The sequence below is a fragment of the Scardinius erythrophthalmus genome (genome assembly GCF_964197995.2).
Source record: "Scardinius erythrophthalmus genome assembly, chromosome: 8".
In the NCBI taxonomy this organism is placed as follows: Eukaryota; Metazoa; Chordata; class Actinopteri; order Cypriniformes; family Leuciscidae; genus Scardinius; species Scardinius erythrophthalmus.
In genome coordinates, this window is record NC_138228.1 from 40,539,561 (window position 1) to 40,551,200 (window position 11,640).

The following is an 11,640-nucleotide window of genomic DNA, read 5'->3' on the forward strand; positions in this document are numbered from 1 at the left end:
TGAACGGACCATGAACTTAATTTTAGTGTGCTTGGGAAACCTTGGTTGTAAGCAAACAAAGGACTCACTAAGCTCAGGGGGTAATTTAAAAATATATATATGATGTGAAATCTTTCAGTAACTGTGTTGAAAACAGTGAACAGCAACATTTAATTAAATATTTCACAAAAATAAAATAAAATCTAGGCTTCACAGGGACTCAAATAAATCACAATTTTTTGTGAACAGTTTGAATTACATGAATTGTTAGAACAAATAGATTCGGTAAAATTAATTATACTTCACAGTGTTACTTTGGTGAACGAAGGCGGTTTAGGGCCATGTCTAGATTGTTCAGTGAAACTATTTCAAAATTCATAATTTAGACACAATTGCATTTTTAGGACTTCCACTACGTTTGCGCAAAAAAATGTCATGTAAAAACTAGATTGTAGTGTTTTATGAAACTACACCAGAACTTATTGAAAAGTATATTTATTTACTTTGACAGTATGTAGTATGTAACAGTACATCAGCACCAAATTTTCCATTACAGTATATCACACTTGAAGAGGGCCCATATGTTACTATCCCTATATGTGTCCACCAGTTTCAGACTATTCAACTATTATGAATGGAAGACCAAATAGACCATTCTTTTCAGGGATACTTAACATACACCCATGCTATAATATATATATATATATATATATATATATATATATATATATATATATAGGCTATGCATTATGAGCAAACATATTACATATATATCTGTAATATGAGTTTGCTCATAATGCATAGCCTGTTGGCTTTTAAGTTTTTAAGCCAGTAAACACATTTAAAGGCTCCAGTAAGAAAATGAGCTGAAACAAATAAGCAATGGCATACAAATGAATCATCAAAATCCAGATCTGCAGTTACAAACGGGTAGAGGCAGGGTGAAGAAAGTACAATTCAAACAGCCATTGGAGCCCTACATGCTCCGGATCAAGCGTTGGAGAAAAGTGCCTTTATTTGCATGAGTGGCTCACATCAAAGAGTGGAGGGGGAAGAGAGAAGCGACACACAACAATAGGAGAATCTGGATGTGTTTGTGTGCATTTGCTGCTCCTCATTAATGAAATATAATTCCAGAACAACCTCTGCGTTTAAAGGTGATGATGTGAACGTTCGCACAGAGAAATCCAGGCTACTGTCTGTCACTCTGCTCAACGATTCCCTTTGAGGATGAAGGAGAGAAAACCACCAGGGATTTCTGTTCTGATAAACGCGCTCAAAGGAGAGCGTGCCCAAAGCGACTGCGTCTGTCATATAGAGGGGAATTAAAGAGAGAAAATAGAGCAAACAGCTGAAAGAAGGAGAAGAAGAAGAAGAAAAAAACAGCGAACATGGACTATAACGCGATTCATAAACAATGTGCTAAAAACAAAAATGAGGCCTTAGCTACAAGCTTAATCTTCACGATCCAAGCTTAGTCACTACTCTGACCAATAGGCTCTTAAAAGTGACAGATTTATTCGTGTCAGGGGCGTACAAAGCCACACAGCCTTGTGTTATTCGGGGGTAGCCCACTCTTTTGAAGGCTCCTGAAAGGGTCCCTCAAGGATCGATTTGCATTTGAACTGGGGCGACCTTTCAGATGCAAACCTAGCTTTCTTCATCAAAATGTTTGCATTGCTTTGACGCGTTTTCTTGTTACAGTGAGTCGATGTGAAAAGTCTCACCAAGGCGCTTCTCTTTAACTTCCACCTCTAAATAGATGCAAAGGCACAAGTACTTGAATGAAATTGAAATAGTAGTGTCACTTTGTGTAGCAACACTAAAACAAAAGTACAAGTAAACACATTTAGGTTAGCAGTTAACTCTTGAAATGCCTACTTCAAAGAATAAACTTCAGTCAACTGTTGAAAATATATAACATTTTATTATCTTCTTCAAAAAGGCACTTTTAGACAAATGATCAATGCCAAGACCAAGAAAAATTAAATATATTTATATATACAATAAATAATGTGTCCTGAAACATTTGAACAAGTAAATTAAACATATTAACAAGTCATTGAACAGCCTTCAAACGGGAACACTGTGCACTTCTCCATGCAAGAGCAACTGCAGATATTTAGAACTGATTAGGATGTGCGTATCTGTCTCATTTATTGCTACAGCAAGCGATAATAAAATTCTCCCTTTAAGAAAGTACTGTTAATCCATTGTTTAGCTGCAATGTTGGGCTTTAAGTTTGTTTAGTTCACTGCACTGCATGTCTTATTCTCACAAAGTCCACAGTACAGGACATCACAGTCTCAGCGCTGTGCTCATACATGCGTGGGACAGTCCGAGTAGGGATCAGTCTTGGACATGTGCAGTATGACGGCAGGTGCTTTGTAGTGGCAGTGACTAGTGCTACAGCTCCCGCTGCACTGCTTCCTGCAAGTCCTGTCTGTAAACTTTCTGCTACACAGACCCTGCCAAGTCTGCAGCGTCTTGGAGCTCCAGACCCACACGCCACTGGTGATGCCCACCACCAGCGACATGAAGATCTTCAGCATGAACACGGCCACGGTGGGCACCGAAGACTCCAGAGAGCAGTCCTCGTTCCTCCGACCCGGGAACGCGGTGCACTTGCTTTGGAGCCCTCGGAATTTCCAGTAGTCCATGTTGAGCCGCTCATAGAAGTAGCAAATGATGACGCAGGTGGCAGGAACCGTGTACAGGATGGAGTAGATGCCGATTTTCACCATCAGCTTTTCCAGCTTTTCCGTGTTGGTGCCTTCGGTCTTCATCACCTTCCGGATGTGGAAAAGCGCCACGAAGCCGGTCAGGATGAAAGACGTCCCAATGATGAGATAACAGGACAGAGGCACAAGGACGAAGCCTGTTAGCGCCCCCACGTCCATACTGCCCACGTAGCACAGTCCGGTGAGCTCGTCGCCCGCCACTTTCCGCATGGTGAGGATGACTATGGTCTTCAGGGCAGGTATGCCCCAAGCAGCCATGTGAAAGTAGCTGCTGTGCGACTCAATAGCCTCGTGACCCCATTTCTTACCAGCCGCCAGGAACCAAGTGAGAGTGAGGATGACCCACCAGATGGAGCTTGCCATGCCAAAATAGTAGAGGATGAGGAAGACTATGGTGCAACCCGTACTCTCCAGGCCTTCTTGGATGATGTACAACTCGCCATTCTCACGGTCACACGCGATGTTCTCTGCCCCGGCGACGGATCGAATGATGAAGGCGACTGAGTAAACGTTGTAGCACATGGAGAGGAAGATGATGGGCCGCTCTGGGTACTGGAAGCGATGTGGGTCGAGGAGGAAGGTTAGGACTGTGAAAGCTGTGGATATGAAGCACAGAGTAGACCAAACCGCCATCCAAATAAAAGCAAAGTCCTTATCCTGTCTGGACCAGAACACGTCCACAGCGGACGAGCAGCGTGGAGCGCACGTCTCGCTCTTTTCCACGTACTGGAACTTCTCCGGGTTTTCACACACTCCCATGCCGCCCCCTGACAGTCCGTTCCCAGTGCCAGGCTGCCTGGGTCTGGACGGCACAGGCAACATGCCCTCTCCTTTCTTAGTCTCAGTTTTGGTGTCATTTTCCGGGGCTTCCATGCACAGAGCGTTGGGGTCATTTCTGGTGGGCAGTTTAGAGCAGTCCAAAGAGTCAGGCCAAGCATAATTAAACTTCTCCATGATGGGCGAGCACTTCTGACGTGCCTGTTCGCACATCGGACGGCAGGCGTGGATGGATGTGGACACTTGGTCAGTACACATAGGGGCATAAAGAGAGCAGAGAAAAAATCTCAAATGCACATCACAGCCATATTCCACCAGAGGGGCGAATTCATTCAGTTTAATCGCAGCCTCCCTCTGATTTTCATGGTCCATAAAGTTGGGCATCCGGGTGAGGTTGTACCCGATGCCCTGGCACATAGGGATGGCGATAGGCTCGCATTTAGCTGGTCTTCCTCTCTCCGGGTCATAAGAGCCAATCTCTAAACTGTAGGCTGCAATAACCAGCTGACACCACAGAGAAATCACAATTTTTAAAGGTGAGCCTCCCATGCTGGATTTTCAGTCACCTTTTTTTGAATGAAATAAGTCAAGAAAAACGTTCTTGGCATATACAGTCCCAAAAGAAGAATCTTTTTTTTTTTTTTTTATTATGGGTGATTATGTAGCTCCATAGACACTGCTTATATTAATAGTGTTTCAATGAATATTTCATATGTCATCCAAATTAAACGCTGAAAAATAGATATTCCTCTGAATTAAACTTCTCTGAAAAATCCTCTTTCAAAGTCTTCATATCATACAAAAAGGATGCAGTTCGTATGTTATTTTGAAAAGCGCACGTGCACAATCACTTTAAAAAACAACAACTAGCCTAATAGTTCACGTCAGTCATTACCGTCATTATTGGGACAAATAAGGGCATCAGGAGGAGCTCAACAAGAGAAACAACAAATCTGTCCGTGTCTTCGGTTATCTCCGAACTTCTGTGAAGCGTTTAATCCGACAGCAGCTCCTCTCTGTTCTCCTCACATCTCTGTGGCTCACACTGAACTTTCGCTCTCCTCTCTGTGTCCCTTTAATACGGGGGCGTGGTATTCATGACGTACTCGACTGGTTCCGCCCACACACTTCTGAAAAGCCAATGACGCCGAGAATGTGCTCCACCTACTTACTACAGAAAATATATTGCGTAAATCGTGGCTCCGCCCACCTACAACATAGAAGGCGCGCAGTAAAACACAAACGCTCAATCTGGAGACTTACCCTTGGAAAACATTTACCATGGCCAATACCATGTAATTTTTCCGACTGCGAATTAAAACAATGAATTAAATAGGATTTCATTCAAACAATGTAGGCATTTCCGAATTTTTCTTTTTTCCTTTCTTTCTTTTATATTATTATTAGCAGTGGCTATACAGCGGTTAGCCTACTTTTAGTAGGAACAATAAGTTGAAATATATTTTAGTGGAAAACACCATTATGAATTTTTGAAAGCTTCCATGTAAATTGTCTAATGCAATGGGATTGTTTGTTTTAGACTAAAAATGTTCTTTTACATTCCTTACAAATATATTTAAATAGCTAATGTAAATCCTTCCATGTGAGATTTCAACCACGGAATAAGTAGAATCATAAACAGCCGAAGCTGATATAAAATGTCTCCCCGTGGCACTGATATTATGGCCTAATAAAGCAATGGCAACAGTGGAAAATAAGGGTGCAAAGGAATTTATCAAAATAGCTGCAATGATACTCAACACCTCAGGATATTACTGTCAAGGAGAGAAGTTCATTCCAAATTTAATGAAAGAAAAACAAAGTCCAGACAAGAAACTTTCATTATAAAAAACAAGTAGGCCTAATCTGTCACAGATTTCAATAAACTTAGTATTTTATTAAACATCATTATTTACACTGGAATATCCCACATCCCAAGAATCCTGTAAAAGAAAAAGATTATTATTACCATCTAGTGGCTATACAATGTACAACACTTACACATAGACAGGCAACAAATGAGACTTCCAACCGCTTAAATGTTTTTTAATCTTCCTTAAATAGCTCAAATGTAAAAAATAGCTCAAATGTAAAAAATGTCAAAAAAATGTTTATAGCCTACAAATATAGAAAAAATATGTTTAAAATCATCTGCCTCTTTCATTCCAAGACTCATTAATCATAGCCGAGCTCAGTTCTCAAGCCAAACGTTTGGTCAAAATAAAACAGGCCAGATTAGAATCCCTTCTGTTTGATGTGGTCACAGTGGGCATTTAAACCTTTTCACCCGCGGTGTTAGATTTTGAGCAGTTATCAGATTTGGATTTGGCATACTAAGCCTCACTTAGTCTGAAAGAGCACAGAGTGAGTCTGATACCCCTCCAGCCTGAGAAGGAAATACATACCAGACAGAACGATTTTATCACCCTCGGCGTTTGCACGTCAGACCCCAATCCAATCCAATTTTGGAATAATGAACATTTTTACATTTATGCAGACAAAAGCAACTGAGATTGCATAACAGTTCATGCATTCCCTGGGAATCAAACCCATTAGCCTGGTGTTGTTAGCATCATGTTCTGCTGGAACGTACATGCTATTTGAAACTTGACAGAGAAAATAAACCCATTTTGAAAGTGTAGGGTCCTCTCAGGTGCCATATTCTCTCTGTCTCAGCACGTGCGTGGAGCCTCCCAAGGACTGAAATGCGATTTTTATCAGGAAACAGAACTCTCCATGTTTTCATGCCACCTATCAGAAACATTTCCACCCTTTTAATCTTATCTGAGCGCTCAGGCAAACCTCTGTGTTCCCGACTGACACGAAATGCGTCTTTAAAAAACAGCCCGCTACGTCACCGCTACAAGCAAGCCTCCAAGACCCATCTACTTGAGAAGTAGGGCGACTTGCCTGAAGACTTTACAAATTGCGGGTGACAGATGGAGGCCTTAATTAGAGCTCACCCAACTGTGAATTAAAGTGATGTGAGATCATGTCATGACACCATATCCTGTTTGGGTAGCCGTGCCATGGTGGTATCTCTCTCACTCAAGCTAATGGAGCTCAGAGCACTTAGGCTGTCACTATTTATCAAAACGGCCACCGCGTCCTGTGACTCCGCTGCACTTGACTGCACATTCTGTGGTTGAAAGTCTTGCATCATCAGTGTTCATTTTCTTCTTCGCGTTGTACGTGAATAGAGAAAGATTATTAAGGACGCTCTCTCGGAACGCTGACATAATGGAAGTGTGGGTGCTTCTTAAAATATGATGGAAATCACAAGGCCCGATGCTGTCTGCTGGGACAGTGTTGATGTGGAGAGTGCTTCGGGCTGTTTGACACGTGGCAGGGTAAGATATCTGTGTCTGAGTGGAGCAGGGCCTGACCCAGGATAAGAGAGGTATGGGGACAATGCCATCAGCTGGAATTAAGAGAGGGGAGGCAATCACACTCCTTTCCATTGCATTGCAACTTATTATAAGCTTGAGAAGAGTTCTAAACATAACCTGCAATGCAAAGATACAGTGTCCCCAAAAAGTATTTAGACATTATTTAGAGTAAAAATGCCTAAATGTTATTGCATTAGATACCAAATATCAACCTTTGTAAAAAAAAAAAAAAAAAATTGTGTTTAATTGTATGGGATGTGCATTTGTATTGCACATAAAAAGTACTGTAAAAATGTAAAAACCTATTTCAACCTTACATTTTAAAGTATAATAAACTTGGTTTCATTTCAACTTGAATTATATTAAACTGACTTAAAAAATGAAGACGAATCTCAAATAACATAAAAAAGATAAAGTAATGATGAGATGAAGTAATGTAAAAAGATAAGTTGCCATGACTTACTGAACACTTTATTTTTTATACTATGCACTTAACTATATATATATATATATATATATATATATATATATATATATATGGTAAAACTTTATTTCGATGGTCCACTTTTGACATTCTACTAACTATAAGTACCTTTGTAACTACATGTCAACTAACTCATTAGAGTATTAGGTTCTCAGCTTAGTATCTATTAACACTTAATTTTGATATTCCAGCAACAGATATTCTACTAACTATAAGTAACTTTGCAACTACATGTCGACTTGTTCTACTAACCCTGACCCTAACACCTAACCCCATCCTAATAGTCTACTAACAGTCTACAGTCTACTAATTCTCTAATGAGAGTAAGTTAACATGTAGTTGCAAAGTTACTTAGAGGTATAGAATGTCTAAAGTGGACCATAAAAATAAAGTGTAACCATAATATATAAATTATTATTATTATATAAATAACTTTTATATTAATCATTATTATATTGTATACAATCTACAATATAATTATATACAATCAACGTGGATGTAGAAGTAATTTCAACTTAATTTACATTAAACTGACTTTAAAAAATGAGTTGAATTTAAAGTCTCTCTCTCTCTCTCTCTCTCTCTCTCTCTCTCTCTCTCTCTGACAACATATGTTTTTACATTGCTTTTACTCAACAAAATAAGTTAAGCAATTTTCAACTTTTTTACAAGTTATATAAGATTATACAAAGACTCATTTTTTTAAGTCAGTTTAATGTAAATTAAGTTGAAATTGCTTATACATCCAAGTTGATTGAACGTAAAAATTTAAGACAGCAACTATGTATATATATAATTATATATATATATATATATGTATATATATATATATGTGTATATATATATATATATATATATGTATATATATATATATATATATATATATATATATATATATGTATATATATATATATATATATGTATATGTATATATATATATATATATATATATGTATATATATATATATATATATATATATATATATATATATATATATATGTATATATATATATATATATATATATATAATTTTTTGTATTCTTTTAAAGTATATTATTTTCATAATAAGTACTCTTTTTAAAAGTATACTAAAGACTTATTTTTCACAAGGGAAACCACCATCTGGACTTTTGTTTTCAGTCTGCATTGTTTTCCCTTAGTTAGTTAGTTGTCATGTTGATTTGACTTGTTATTCAGTTCAGGTGTGTTTCATTAATTATCCTGGCTTATAACTTGACTTCCTTTCTTTCTGTTCATCCCAGTCTGCTGAATCCGAAATCGCTCCCTAAACCCTCAATCATTGTTCCCTACGTTAGTCCACTAATACTGTTCACTTGAAGGAGTGATTGAAAACGAGTGAGCGAATTCGGACTGCCGTTGAGCGTACATCGGTTGTACACTCGTTATTGCAGTGCAATGTGGGATTGAATAAGTGCACTCAATAACATCCACTATGGTTTCGAACACCACTACAAATGGATGTCCCCTCAAATAGTGCTCTATTTGAGGGTATAGGGGGTGATTTCGGATTCAGCCTATGTGTACATCTCGTCTATGTTTGGATGTGTTGTATGCTACTCTCATTGTGTGGATTTGCCTGTGGATTTATTAAAGACTGCCTTATTGCTGTCATCTTCGTGTTCATGTGCGTTCTAGCAACACACATCGTGACAACAGTACTCTGTGGACATATTTAAATCTTCAACGTAATCGTTTGTCAGTTAAAATAAACTGAATATTTACTCTAAGGCCTTGAAATAAATGGTGGGATTACCATAGATATTGCGCACCACCAGTCAAATTCTGTTGTGCAGGGGAGGATGGAATATTTAAAGGGGAAAAAGAAACAGAGGGGACAGATTATCTCTCAGAGCTCCTTAAAACTGACTCAAATGGAGTTGAAAATGAGTTCACAGTGATTTTTTTTTTTTCAAAGGACAAATTGGCAAAACATAACGCATCATCTACAAATATGAATCTTATGAAACTTGGCAAGAACTTGTCCAGGTCATATTTTGTAAAAAGGAAATGAAGTTTATTTCATGACCTCATGTAGATTTTTTAAAACATTTTTTTTTTCATTATTCTCAGTGGTTATTCTCCTTACATAACAACATGTTATACAACAATTAAAAAGATTTATTTAATTTAATTTAAATGTGCAGAAATCAAAAAGAGTACAAAATGAACTGCCATAAAATATAAATACTTAGTTTAAACAAGACACTCATAAAAAATTATAGAATCGTAATAATACATTTACACTGATGAGAATTTTGGGGAAAATGTGCTTTATTTTCATGTCAGAATTAAAATAAACTATGCAAGATATTTTGTGTCTTCTAATTTTAGGGTGAAATGTGATCTGAATACAGGTTTTCTGAGATTCACCCATGTTTACACTCTTATGTCACAATAGAGACACTATTAATTAACACATGTACCAGCAAATATGCTGTCATCGCAGCTCCACTGCATCAATTCCCATAAATAAAAGGCAGTATTCATATTCAAGTCAACCATGACTTCACTCTTCTCTTCAGGAAAACAGGGATTTGATTTCACAGCTGTTCAGGTGTCAAGTACAAATACAAAGACAATAGAAGTGTCTTTGTAATTGCACCCTGTCCCATATGTCTCTCTTTTTCTCTTAGAGTAAGACAACACGTGGAGGAGTGTGGCAAGGCCTGATGGATTACCGTGATTAAAACTGAGTGTAACAGGAGAGCTGCTCTCTCACATCTGGAGTCAACACACACACACACACACACACACACTCACTCACTCACAAAGCACAATGCTAACACTGTTTGAGCTAGCATTATGTAATTGCCTGCTAGTCACACTGTCTTGCAGTATAAATTGTGTAGTCTGGATGCTGTGACATGCTTCCAGGTGAACGTCAAGGAACTTTTGTTCCTAAGCTAGTGGCAGAGAGTTGGAGGAAAGGATTGTGAAAAAGATGTGTGCTTAATTGTATTATAGTGTACTTAAAATCGTAAAAGAATAAAAAAAAATAAATAAAAAAAACGTACTTGCAGTTAATATAATAATAGTGAAATAAAAGGCCACGCAAATGTACATAAAGAGAGTCCAATTTCATGACTATGATTTTATAAAACACGTAAGTACATTTTTAAAATGTGAATTTTACACCCAACAGACATTCTACTGACTATAAGTAAATCTGCAAGTACATGTCAGCTTATTCTACTAACCTTAACCCCTTAACCCTATCCCTAACAGTCTACTAATACTCAATACTCTAATGAGAGTTATAGGTGCAACATTATTTATAGTCAACAGAAAATGGCAGGGTTGCCAGGTTTGTGTAAAACAACAACAAAAACAAACAAAAAAAAAAAAACAGCCCAATTGCTATTCAAAAATATTCTGGGGTTGGTTCCCGTTCAGGGCGGACGCTTAAACCCGTGGTGGAGAAACCGCAGACCATCACCATCAAATGGGACCATCCAAATAAAGAATAACTATAAACCGGTTTTGTAATTTACTGAAGCATTACATACAGAGCACATGTAAATTGCTTGATTATAATTTGGTAACACTTTATTTTACAGTGTCCTTGTTACATATTTTACATGTTACCATATAACAGTAAATTATGCATATTACATGCAACTAACTCTCAACCAAAACCTAATCCTACCCTAAATCTATAGAAAGTATATGTTGTTAATTAACATTACTCAGTACTTAAATATATAATTAATAATTACACTGTAACAATGACACCTTAAAATAAAGTGTAACCTAATTGTAACTGTAGTGTGATATCCGATCATTACACTATTACAAAGGTGTAATTACAAATATGTTCCAATGCATTACATAAAATTTCAATAGAAACAACATTAAAGTATTTTTTAGTTTAGCATAAATGCTTGTCATGCTTGTACATTCAGCAGAACAAATTAACCATATTTTAAAAACATTCAAAATAACTATGCAATTACATATAAAGATGTATGTAAGTGGGTCAAAAAAGCACTAAACTTCAGCAAATTACATTTAATATAAATTTAAAGTATCATACAATTTCATTTATCTGCAAGTAACATGCAAATAACAGTTAAAAAAAACATCCAGTTCGCACTTAAGTATATTACAGTCATACAGTTTCGGAACCACATGAGGGTGACTAAATATTGACATTTTGGGGTGAGCTGTTCTTTTAAAGGGTGGTAAGATTCCAACAGAGATTCTTTTGGTGTCAACTGAAGCAAACTTTTGAATGTTTACAAATAGAAT

The 11,640-nt window shown here is 37.4% G+C and overlaps 1 protein-coding gene across 1 annotated transcript; it reads right to left on the minus strand.

Moving 5' to 3' along the window:
* Positions 1 to 1,886: 1,886 nt before the first annotated feature.
* Positions 1,887 to 4,528, minus strand: fzd9b (frizzled class receptor 9b). The gene has a single exon (XM_081371831.1). The coding sequence runs from the start codon at positions 4,044 to 4,046 to the stop codon at positions 2,298 to 2,300; it is 1,749 nt and encodes a 582-aa protein (XP_081227957.1). The 5' UTR covers positions 4,047 to 4,528; the 3' UTR covers positions 1,887 to 2,297.
* Between the last annotated feature and the right edge of the window lie 7,112 nt (positions 4,529 to 11,640).